The sequence below is a fragment of the Rhinopithecus bieti genome, unplaced genomic scaffold (assembly GCF_001698545.2).
Source record: "Rhinopithecus bieti isolate Rb0 unplaced genomic scaffold, ASM169854v2 scaffold_26199, whole genome shotgun sequence".
NCBI lineage: Eukaryota > Metazoa > Chordata > Mammalia > Primates > Cercopithecidae > Rhinopithecus > Rhinopithecus bieti.
The window spans coordinates 680,517-692,131 of NW_016811775.1; the positions used below are offsets into that span (position 1 = coordinate 680,517).

Sequence of the window (11,615 nt, forward strand, 5' to 3'; positions counted from 1 at the left end):
CCTGCTATAGGGCTCAGACCCTGGGAGGTCCCAACCCAGGCAAATTGAAAGCCAGGCTAATTTGAAGACCCAACCCCCAGCCCTTCCCTTCACCGGAGGACAGAGCTCTAGCTGGCCTGGGCCCCCACCTGATAGCAGCCTCCAACGTCTGGGGTGTCTGATAATGCTTGGCGGGGAGTTTGTGCCAAGTCCCGCCATCGGCACGGTTTGTGCTGTTTACTGGGGAGGGGGAGGGCTGTAGGGCCTCAATCAGGGGGACAGGGGGTCCCATAGCTTCTTCCCAGAATACCCTTTCTGACTTTTCCAGGAGAGTAAACTGAGGGCAGACCCCCAAGTCTCTCCTTCTTTGGAGACCCAATGTCTCTTTTTACCCAGCACCTGGACCCTTAAACCCTGAACCCCCCAATCCCTGATATTTGACTTGGCTTTGGACACAGGGTTAGTCTTTAAGTCCCAACCCCAGACAGGCCAATGTGAAGTTTGTGCCCCAGAAACAGTGACCCCCCGCCTTGCCTTGCCTTGCCTCCCCTTATCAGAGGCTGCAGCCAATCAGCTAAGGGCAGAGAGGAGCCCTCTAACGGGCTATCACAGCCTCAGAGTTCACGAGGCAGCCAAGGAAGAGGAGGCTCGAGGCCCAGGGTGGGCATCAGCCAGCCATGGCCACAGCCAAGACCGCCTTGCCCTCCATCAGCACACTGACCGCCCTGGGCCCCTTCCCGGACACACAGGATGACTTCCTCAAGGTGGGGCCTAGAAGGTGGTGTCTAGGTGGGCTGGCTGGGATCCAGGGCCACAGTCACAGATCTTGGGGTCCAGACCTGCATCTTGTCCTGCAATCAAGAGACTTAACCAGGACTGAGGTACACTCAGTCCAGGTGAAGGGATCTCAGCTTAGTCTGACAGAGGGTGAGGAGGGTGGTCTAGGGGCGTGAGGTTCTAGGTGTGATCTATTTCTGTAATAGAAAACGAAGGTAGCCTGGACAACATGGTGAAACCCCATCTCTACAAAAAATATCAAAAACTAGTCAGGCGTGGGGGCGTGTGCCTGTAGTCCCAGGTACTCTGTAGGCTGATGTAGGAGGATCATTAAAGCCCAAGAGATTAAGGATACAGTGAGCTGCACCACTGCACTCCAGCCTGGGCAAAAGAGTGAGACCCTATCTCAAGAAAAAAAAAAAAAAGAGAACGAGATCTAGGCTCACAATCTTCCAGATATCAGAGGGAAATGATGAGTGTGTCTGGGGGACATCCAAAATTTCGGAATTAATCTTGTTTTGGGAGACAGGGAAGGAGAGAGACGTTCTGGGGGGGGAAACTAAGTCAAGGCTGGCACCCTCTCCCCCAACCCCCACCAGTTTTCCATCTCCAGCAGCTCTGCTACCCCTTCCCCCATCCCCAAGTGTGGTTCCAGATAGTGGAAGTCTTATCTCCGGTCTCCAGCCAGACCTGATCGGCTTCTGTCCCTGGAGCTGGGGGAGAGGGGGGAGAGGGGCGGCTAGAGGGCGGCTAGTGTTGGGGAAGTGGGACAGAGAGACAGGCAAACAAGACCCTTTTCCAAAGCCTCTGGAAGCCTCTGGCCAGCCTGTCCCCGTAAGAGTGCCCAGCCTGCGATGTCCCTGGGCAGGGCACCCCAGTGTCCACCGAACCTCAAGCTGCCTGCTCCCTCCCGCAGTGGTGGCGCTCCGAAGAGACGCAGGACATGGGCCCGGGTCCTCCTGACCCCACGGAGCCGCCCCTCCACGTGAAGTCTGAGGACCAGCCCGGGGAGGAGGAGGACGATGAGAGGGGCGCGGACACCACCTGGGACCTGGATCTCTTCCTCACCAACTTCTCGGGCCCGGAGCAGGGTGACGCGCCCCAGATCTGCGCTCTGGCGCCCAGCGAGGCCCCCGGGGTGCAATACCCGCCGCCCCCCGAGACTCTGGGCGCCTATGCGGGCGGCCCGGGGATGGTGGCTGGGCTCTTGGGTTCGGAGGATCACTCGGGTTGGGTGCGCCCTGCCCTGCGAGCCCCGGCTCCCGACACCTTCGTGGGCCCAGCCCTAGCTCCAGCCCCGGCCCCCGAGCCCAAGGCGATGGCGCTGCAACCGCTGTACCCCGGGCCCGGCGCCGGCTCTTCCGGCGGCTACTTCCAGCGGACCGGGCTTTCAGTGCCTGCGGCGTCGGGCGCCCCCTACGGGCTGCTGTCCGGGTACCCCGCGGTGTACCCGGCGCCTCAGTACCAAGGGCACTTCCAGCTCTTCCGCGGGCTCCAGGGACCCGCGCCCGGTCCCGCCACGTCCCCCTCCTTCCTGAGTTGCCTGGGACCCGGGACGGTGGGCACTGGACTCGGGGGGACTGCAGGGGATCCCGGTGTGATAGCCGAGGCCGCGCCATCCAGGCGCGGCCGACGTTCGTGGGCGCGCAAGAGGCAGGCAGCGCACACGTGCGCGCATCCGGGTTGCGGCAAGAGCTACACCAAGAGCTCCCACCTGAAGGCGCATCTGCGCACGCACACAGGTGAGGGGGCGGGACCCGGACATGAGAAAGGGCGTGGCACCCGCTGTAGCTGCCGGGAAAGAAGGGTTGCAGAGGGCGGGACTTGGACTTGGTTGGCTCTGAGAGTGCCTCCTTAAATTTTGTGCCCTAGGGGCCTCACTTTGTTCATCCTAGTCCCAGCCCAGACTGAGTAAAGGGGTGTGGCCGGATGCAGGGGACCCGGAGACATGACTGGGCTGACAATAGCGCTTATGACTTACTCGTCCCCTAGGGGAGAAGCCATACGCCTGCACGTGGGAAGGCTGCGGCTGGAGATTCGCGCGCTCGGACGAGCTGACCCGCCACTACAGGAAACACACGGGGCAACGCCCCTTCCGCTGCCAGCTCTGCCCACGTGCTTTTTCGCGCTCGGACCACCTGGCTTTGCACATGAAGCGCCACCTTTGAGCCCTGCCCTGGCACTTGGACTGTCCTGGGGATTGGGGATGGGACAAGAAGCCTGTTTGGTGGTCTCTTCACACAGACGTGCGTGACACAATGCCGGGTGGTGTTCCCACGAATGGACCCTCTCCTGGACTCGCTGTCCCAAAGATCCACCCAAATATCAAAAACGGACCCATAGACAGCCCTGGGGGAGCCTCCCACGGAAATCCGACAAGTCTTCAGCCACAGGGAGCCACACAGAGATGTCCAAACTGTCATGCAGACCCAGTGAGACAGACCACCAAATAAACGGACTCAGTGGACACTCAGACCAGCTCCCAGATGGCCCTGGACAGCAGGAGAGGGTGTGGGGTGAGGCTTCCCAGAGACCCTGGGTCTAGAAAGGGGCTCCTGAAGGTCCCTTATTGTGGCTGATATTAATATTGTGGCTGATATTAACTGTCAATGGTTATGGGTCCTATAAAAATGCCCCTCCCAGATAAAGCTTCAGCGTTGGCCTGAATTTTTGGGTTTTGGAGGCTGGAAGATAGCAGGAGGCTGTAAACCTAGAGGTCATATTAGAGGGCCTTACACACCTCATCTCCTAAACTACAGTGACACCCCTCAACTCCAACAATCCTCCTTGGGCACTGCAGGCCTTGCTGTCCTCTCTTTTCCCACCCAGTTCAGGCTGCACCATGTTTGTCTTCTGCCTCAAACCCTGCGGACATTGACAGCAAACATCTCCCTGCATTTGAGAATCCACAGCCTGTGACTGCCCAGGGGGTTCGTCTTGTCCACTGCCCAGATAGGGCCAATTTATCCAGACAGACGGATTGCAATAGAGAAAGAGTTTAATCCACATACAGCCAGCTAAATGGGAGACGTGAGTTTTATTATTTGAATCAGCCTCCCTGAAAATTCAGACGTTAGGGTTATTCAAGAACAATTTGGTGGGCAGAAGGGCTAGGGAATGGGTGCCTTGATGCAATCATGGGACTGTGGAAAACAGTTGCTGAGTCAGCTTTTGGGTGGGGATCATAGAGTCACTAGTCTGGGTGGGGTCATCCAGTTGTCAGATATGCAAAAAGCCTAAAAAGACATCTAAAAAGGCCAGTGTAAGGTTTTGCAATAGTCATGTTATTTGCAGAAATAACTCAGAAATAACTGGGGAAGTTGCAAACCTTGTGACCTCCAGAATAATGGCTGGCCATCTTTGTTTTTGTTTTTGAGACGGAGTCTTGCTCTCGCCCAGGCTGGAGTGCAGTGGTGCCATCTCCGCTCACTGCAACCTCTGCCTCCTGGGTTCAAGTGATTCTCCTGTGTCAGTCTACTGAGTAGCTGGGATTATAGGCACATGCTACCACGCCTGGCTAATTTTTGTATTTTTAGAAGAGACAGGGTTTCGAAATATTGGCCAGGCTGGTTTTGAAATCCTGACCTCAGATAACCCACCAGCCTCAGCCTCTCAAAGTGCTGGGATTACAGACGTGAGGCACCGCACCCGGCCAGAATAATGGCTGGTCATAGTTTAACTACTACAACTACATTTTAGCGGAATTCAGGCTCTTCTCATCCTTCTAACCTAGTGCCCTATCATTATTTCTACAAAGGCAGTTTAGTTTGGGGAAGGGCTATTATCATTTAAGCTATAAACTAAATTCCTCCCAAAACTAACTTGGGGCCGAGCATAGGTGGCTCCCTCTTTAATCCCAGCAATTTGGCAGGCCAAGGCAGGCAGATCACTTGAGCCCAGGAGTTCCACACCAGCTTGAGCCCCAAGGCAAAACCCCATCTCTACCAAAAACGGCAAAACCCAGTCACTACCAAAAATACAAAAATCAGCTGGGCATGGTGGTGCATGCCTATAATCCCAGCTACTCAGGAAGCTGAGGCAGGAGGATTGCTTGAACCTAGGAGGCAGATGTTGCAGTGAGCTGAGATCATGCCACTGGACTCCAGCCTGGGTGACAGAGCGAGGCAATGTGTCAAAAAAAAAAAAAAAATATTGGCTGGGTGTGGTGGCTCATGCCTGTAATCCCAGCACTTTGGGAGGCCAAGCTAGGTGGATCACAAGGTCAGGAGTTCGAGACCACCCTGGCTAACACGGTGAAACCCTGTCTCTACTAAAAATACAAAAAAATTAACCGGGCGTGGTAGCAGGCACCTGTAGTCCCAGCTACTCAGGGAGGCTGAGGCAGGAGAATGGTGTGAACCGGAAAGGCAGAGTTTGCAGTGATCCAAGATCACGCCACTGCACTCCAGCCTGGGCGACAGAGCGAGACTCTGTCTCAAAAAAAAAAAAAAAAGTTAGCTTGGCTCCACACCCAGGAATGACCAAGCAAGGGCAGTTTGGAGATTAAAGGCAAGATGGAGTTGGTTAAGTCAAAACTCTTTCACTGACATAATTTTCTGTTATAATTTTTGCAAAGGCAGTTTCAAGCCAGTACTCAGATTCCCATAGCCCTTTGCCCTGCCATGATCCCTTGAGGCTGAGGTGGGAGAATCACTTGAACCCAGGAGTTCCAGAGCAGCCTGAGCAACATAGTGAGACCCTCATCTCTGCAATGAACAATTATCTGGGTGTGGTGGCTGCAGTGAACCATGATGGAGTCACTGCATTCTAGCCTGGGTGAGAAACCATTATCCTTTCTCAAAACAACAAAAAACAAACATAAAGTCACCTATTTGCTAGCTCAGGGGGTCCCGGGGAAAACGTGCAGAATGAAAAAGGAGAGTCTGGGTGGAGTGGATTACATGCCTGTAATCCCAGCACTTTGGGAGGCAAGGCAGGTGGATCCCTTGAGCTCAGGAGTTCAGCCTGAGCCACATGGTGAAGCCGTGTTTCCAAAAAAACTACAAAAAATAACTGGGCATAGTGGCATGTGCCTGTGATCCCAGCTACTCGGGAGGCTGAGGTGAGAGGATCACTTGAGCTGGGGAGGCAGAGGTTGCAGTGAGCCAAGATCACGCTACTGCACTCAGGCCTGGGCAACAGAGTGAGATATTGTCTGGGGGCGATCGGGGAAGGAAGGAAGGAAGGAAGAAAAAAAAACTAGAAAGAAAAAGGGGAAGATCCACTGGAGCATAAACGCTTCTTAAGAGAACAAAGATCATGCCGGGCACGGTGGCTCACTCCTGTAATCCTGGCACTTTCGAGGGCCAAGGCAGTTGGATTATGAGGTCAGGAGTTCGAGACAACCTAGTCAACGTGGAAAAATCCCATCTCTACTAAAAATACAAAAATTAGCCGGGCATGGTGGCGGGAGCATGAAATCTCAGCTACTCGGGAGGCTGAGGCAGTAGAATCGCTTTAATCAGGAAGGCAAAGGTTGCAGTGAACCGAGATCGTGCCATTGCACTCCAGCCTAGGTGACAAGAGTGAAACTCCATCTCCAAAAAAGAAGAAGAATAATAACGAAGGTCACAAGAGTTGGACCCAGGTTGTAGGGCTGAAAATAAAATCAAACTTGTGCCTGATCCAGAAACCGGGGCAGGAGTTGGGTCGGACAGAAGTGCGTGGGCTGGGATTAGCTACCACTAAAAGCAATGGTGACCAGGCTCCAAGAGACGCTGGAGCGCCTGGCCCGTCGTGGGCGTGGTCTGAGCAGACTCCGGGCTGCCTTTTGCCTCTCCCAAACGCAGCGTCGCGTCTCGGGGGAGGAGTCTCTACCCTCGTGATGTCCCCGCCCGGGTTCCCAGGCAAGTTTAGGGAAATGAAAGGTGCCAGGTGCCAGTCCTGGCCTCTGTTGCAACCCATCGCCCCGCAGCCCCGACACAGATTCCTGGATCTCAGCCCCAGAGCAGCGATGATCCCGCTGCTGCTGGCCGCGCTGCTGTGCGTCCCCGCCGGGGCCCTGACCTGCTACGGGGACTCTGGGCAGCCTGTAGACTGGTGAGTGTGCAGCGGGGGGCCTACCATCGCCCCGGGGTCCGGCGGGAGTCACTCGACCGGGATGGCTGCCTCCTCGGGGAACACTGGGGTGCTTTCTCTTCCCTCTCCCCTATTTCTGTACATTCTCCGACCTCCAGGTTCGTGGTCTACAAGCTGCCAGCTCTTAGAGGGTCCGGGGAGGCGGTGCAGAGAGGGCTGCAGTACAAGTATCTGGACGAGAGCTCCGGAGGCTGGCGGGACGGCAGGGGACTCATCGACAGCCCGGAGGGGGCCGTGGGCCGAAGCCTGCAGCCGCTGTACCGGAGCAACACCAGCCAGGTGAAGGGGGCCCAGGGCCAAGTAGGGGTGAAACTCTAGGGCCGCCCTGCCGGGGAGGAATTTCACGTTGTCTCTGTTTATTCGCCCCCAGCTCGCCTTCCTGCTCTACAATGACCAACGGCCTCAAGCCAGCAAGGCTCAGGACTCTTCCAAACGTGGGCACACGAAGGGTGAGGACTGAATTGGGGGCTGGGGAGAGACTTGGGTCCCTATACATTTTTCCAGGCTAACCCCTGACTGCACTGGGTGGTTGGGGAGATCTGCGCTGTCAGACCCTGGGCATCTATTCCCTCAACATTTTTTTTTTCTTTTTTTTAAGATGGAGGGAGTTCACTCTGTCACCCTAGCTGGAGTGCAGTGGCACGATCTTGGCTCACTGCAATCTGTGCCTCTGGAGTTCAAGCAATTCTCCTGTCTCAGCCTCCCAAGTAGCTGGGATTAAAGGCACCCACTGTCACACCAGGCTAATTTTTGTATTTTTGGTACAGACGAGGTTTCATCATGTTGACCAGGTTGGTCTCGAACTCCTGTGATCTACATCAAGTGATCTACCCACCTTGGCCTCCCAAAGTGCTGGGATTACAGGAATGAGCCACCCTGCCCAGCCGACTTCCTATACATTTTTCCAAACTAACCCCTGACCTCCATAGCGGGGTGGGAGATCTCCCCTGTCAGACCTTGGGCATCTATTTCCCCCATTTTATTTTCTTTGAGACAAGTTCTCACCTAGAGTCACCCAGGCTGGAGTGCAGTATCACAGCTCACTGCAGCCTTGACCTCCCAGGGCTCAGGGGATCCTCCTACCTCAGCCTCCCAAGTACCAGGCCTGCTGGTACCCACCACCATGCCTGGCTTTTTTTTTTTTTTTTTTTTTGCGACACTCTCTATCTCCCAGGCTGGAGTTTGGTGGTGCAATCTCAGCCCACTGCAATCCCTGTCTCCCCAGTTCAAGTGATTCTTCTGCCTCAGCCTCTGGAGTAGCTGAGATTACAGATGTGCGCCACCGCGCCCGGCTAATTTTTGTATTTTTTAGTAGAGACGGGGTTTCACCAGGTTGGCCAGGCTGGTCTCGGACTCCTAACCTCAGGTGATTCACCTGCCTCGGCCTTCCAAAGTGCTGGGATTTACAGATGTGAGCCACCATGCCTGGCCTACTTTTTGTATTTTTTGTAGAGTGGAGTTTCGCCATGTTGCCCAGGCTAGTCTCGAAGTCCTGGTTCAAGCAATCCACCCACCTTGGCCTTTTAATGTACTGTGATTGCTGGCATAAGCCTCCATACCTGGCTTGTTTCCCTACCTTATATTAATCTTGGCGTTATTCTGGACTATAAGAGTTTACGCCTAGCCGGGCGCGGTGGCTCACGCCTGTAATCCCAGCACTTTGGGAGGCCGAGACGGGCGGATACGAGGTCAGGAGATCAGACCATCCTGCTAACATGTGAAACCCCGTCTCTACCTAAAAAATACAAAAAAACTAGCCGGGCGAGGTGGCGGCTGTAGTCCCAGCTACTCCGGAGCTGAAGCAGGAGAATGGCGTAAACCCCGGGAGGTGGAGCTTGCAGTGAGCTGAGATCCGGCCACTGCACTCCAGCCCCGGGTGACAGAGCAAGACTCCGTCTCAAAAAAAAAAAAAAAAAAAAGTTTACGCCTGCAAAAACTGAGCTCAGCCATGGTTCTAACACTGCTGGCACCGTCTCTAAGCCCCGCTGCAAACTGAGGGTGTTCTGGTTGCAGATGACCTTGCTGGGAGGCCTGGAGCAATACCCTCTAATTGCCTTTTTTTTTTTTTTTGATAGGGAGTTTCGCTCTTGTTGCCCAGGCTAGAGGGCAATGGTGCGATCTCGGCTCACTGCAACCTCCGCCTCCTGGGTTCAAGCAATTCTCCTACATCAGCCTCCCGAGTAGCTGGGATTACAGGCTTGTGCCACCACGCCCAGCTAATGTTGTATTTTTAGTAGAGATGAGGTTTCTTCATGTTGATCAGGCTGGTCTCGAACCCCCGACCTCAGATGATCTACCCGCCTCAGCTTCCTGAAGTGCTGGGATTACAGGCATGAGCCACTGCACAAGGCCTGCCTTCTTTTTTAAAAATTTTATTTATTTATTTATTTATTTATTTATGTACTTACTTACTTGTTTTTGAGATGAAATCTTGCTCCGTCGCCCAGGCTGGAGTGCAGTGGCGGATCTCAGCTCACCGCAACCTCTGCCTCCCAGGTTCAAGCAATTCTCCTGCCTCAGCCTCCTGAGTAGCTGGGATTACAGGCATCCACCACCACGCCCAGCTAATTTTTGTATTTTTAGTAGAGATGGGGTTTCACCATGTTGGCCAGGCTGATTTCTAACTCCGACCTCAGGTGATCTGTCCACCTCGGTCTCCCAAAGTGCTGGGATTACAAGCATGAGCCACCGCACCCAACCTCCTCTAATGCCTTCTTTTGGTCCAGGTGTCCTGCTCCTCGACCGCGACGGAGGCTTCTGGCTGGTCCACAGTGTACCTGACTTCCCTCCACTGGCCTCCTCTGCTGCATACAGCTGGCCTCATAGCGCCTGTACCTACGGGCAGACCCTGCTCTGTGTGTCTTTCCCCTTCGCTCAGTTCTCGAAGATTGGTGAGTGGAGTCAGGGACACAGGATGAGTCCTGGGTTTACCGACCAGAACCTAGAATGATCTTGCATTTCCTCCTCCCCTTGTCCTCCAGGCAAGCAGCTGACTTACACCTACCCCCAGGTTTATGACTACCACCTGAAAGGGATCTTTGCCCAGGAATTCCCCGACTTGGAGAATGTGATCAAGGGCCACCACGTTAGCCAAGAACCCTGGAACAGCAGCGTCACACTCACATCCCAGGCCGGGGCTGTTTTCCAGAGCTTTGCCAAGTTCAGCAAATTTGGAGATGGTGAGTCTGAAGGTTGAGGGTTGGAGAGCTCCTTCTCTGCAGAAAGGGTGACTGGTGCGGCCATGGCTGAGTTCGAGTCAGGGGTAGAGACCGGGTCTGATTGGGAGCTATAATCACATAAGCAGTGAACAGACGTGGGTTCAAACCCTGGGTTCTAGCTGTGTGATGTATAATTTCACCTGAGCCTCAGTCTACTCATCTGAAAACTGGGGATACTGACATCTACTTTAAAACCTGTTGTGAATGAAGTGGTACATATGAGACATTCGGGCACCAGAGGTGGCGCCTCACTCCTGTAATTCATTACTTGGGAGGCTGAGGCAGGAGGGACATTTGAAGACAGGAGTTCAAGACAAGCCTGGGCAACACAGCAAGTCCCCATCTCTACAAAATTAAAAATTAGCCAGGCAACTTGGAAGGCTGAGGCAGGAGGATAAATTGAGCCCAGAGTTTCAGGCTGCAGTGAGCTATGATGACTCCACTGCACTCCAGCCTGGGTGACAGAGCAAGACCCTGTCTTTATTTAAACATAAATAAATAAATAGGCTGGGCGCGGTGGCTCACGTCTGTAATCCCAGCACTTTGGGAGGCCGAGGCGGGCGGATCATGCAGTCAGGAGATCGAGACCATCCTGGCTAACACGGTGAAACCCCATCTCTACTAAAAGTACAAAAATTAGCCGGGCGTGGTGGCAGGCGCCTGTAGTCCCAGTTACTTGGGAGACTGAGGCAGGAGAATGGCATGAACCCGGGAGGCGGAGCTTGCAGTGAGCAGAGATCATGCCACTGCACTCCAGCCTGGGCGACAGAGCAGGACTGTGTCTCAAAAAAAATAAAAAATAAAATAAATAAAAATAAATAAATAGGCCAGGCACAGTGGCTCACACCTGTAATCCCAGTCGAGGCAGGAGGATCACTTGAGCTCAGGAGTTTGAGACTAGCCTGGGCAACATAGTGGGACCCCATCTGTATAAGAAAAATTTTAATTAGTGGGGCATGGTGGTACACATGTGTAGTCCCTACTACTCAGCAGGCTGAGATGGGAGAATAGCTTGAGCCCAGGAGGTCGAGGCTGCAAGCGAGTTGTGATCCTGCCACTGCACTCCAGCCGGGGCATCAGAGTGAGACCTGGTCTCAAAATAAATAAGTTAATTAATTAATCAAAAACACTTAGGGCTGGACGCAGTGGCTCACCTGTAATCCCAACATTTTGGGAGACCGAGGCGGGTGAATGACTTGAGCCCAGGAGTTCAAGACCAGTCTGGCCAACATGGTGAAACTCCATCTCTACTAAAAATACAAAAATTAGCTGGGCGTGGTGGCAAGCGCTGGCAGATTACGAGGTCAGGAGTTTGAGAGCAGCCTGGCCGACATGGTGAAATCTCATCTCTACTAAAAATACAAAAATTAGCCAGGCGTGGTGGCGGGCACCTGTAATCCCAGCTACTGAGGAGGCTGGAGGCAGGAGAATCGCTTGAATCCAGGAGGCAGAGGTTGCAGTGAGCCAAGATTGCGCCACTGCACTCTAGCCTGGGCGACAGAGCGAGACTCCATCTCAAAAAATGTGGGAAGGGCAGTTAATTTTTTTTTTTTTTTTTTTTTT

The 11,615-nt window shown here is 53.9% G+C and overlaps 2 protein-coding genes across 2 annotated transcripts; both read left to right on the forward strand.

Moving 5' to 3' along the window:
- Nucleotides 1–599: 599 nt before the first annotated feature.
- Nucleotides 600–3,405, forward strand: KLF1 (KLF transcription factor 1). The gene is made up of 3 exons (XM_017895056.1): nt 600–743; nt 1,673–2,498; nt 2,749–3,405. Exons 1-3 carry the CDS (start codon nt 657–659, stop codon nt 2,922–2,924), a joined length of 1,089 nt encoding a protein of 362 aa, XP_017750545.1. The 5' UTR covers nt 600–656; the 3' UTR covers nt 2,925–3,405.
- Nucleotides 3,406–6,495: 3,090 nt separating this feature from the next.
- On the forward strand, nt 6,496–10,040 carry DNASE2 (deoxyribonuclease 2, lysosomal). Its single transcript, XM_017895081.1, has 5 exons — nt 6,496–6,795; nt 6,933–7,113; nt 7,205–7,283; nt 9,561–9,725; nt 9,816–10,040. Exons 1-5 carry the CDS (start codon nt 6,581–6,583, stop codon nt 10,028–10,030), a joined length of 855 nt encoding a protein of 284 aa, XP_017750570.1. The 5' UTR covers nt 6,496–6,580; the 3' UTR covers nt 10,031–10,040.
- Nucleotides 10,041–11,615: the final 1,575 nt, after the last annotated feature.

Excerpts from the sequence above, each read along its gene's own strand:
- DNASE2 (XM_017895081.1), top strand. The coding sequence starts at position 6,581 with ATGTCCCCGCCCGGGTTCCCAGGCAAGTTTAGGGAAATGAAAGGTGCC. Across the intron at positions 6,796-6,932 it reads TCTGGGCAGCCTGTAGACTG|GTTCGTGGTCTACAAGCTGC; the intron begins GTGAGTGTGCAG and ends TCCGACCTCCAG. Across the intron at positions 7,114-7,204 it reads ACCGGAGCAACACCAGCCAG|CTCGCCTTCCTGCTCTACAA; the intron begins GTGAAGGGGGCC and ends ATTCGCCCCCAG.
- KLF1 (XM_017895056.1), top strand. The coding sequence starts at position 657 with ATGGCCACAGCCAAGACCGCCTTGCCCTCCATCAGCACACTGACCGCC. Across the intron at positions 744-1,672 it reads CACAGGATGACTTCCTCAAG|TGGTGGCGCTCCGAAGAGAC; the intron begins GTGGGGCCTAGA and ends TCCCTCCCGCAG. Across the intron at positions 2,499-2,748 it reads GCATCTGCGCACGCACACAG|GGGAGAAGCCATACGCCTGC; the intron begins GTGAGGGGGCGG and ends CTCGTCCCCTAG.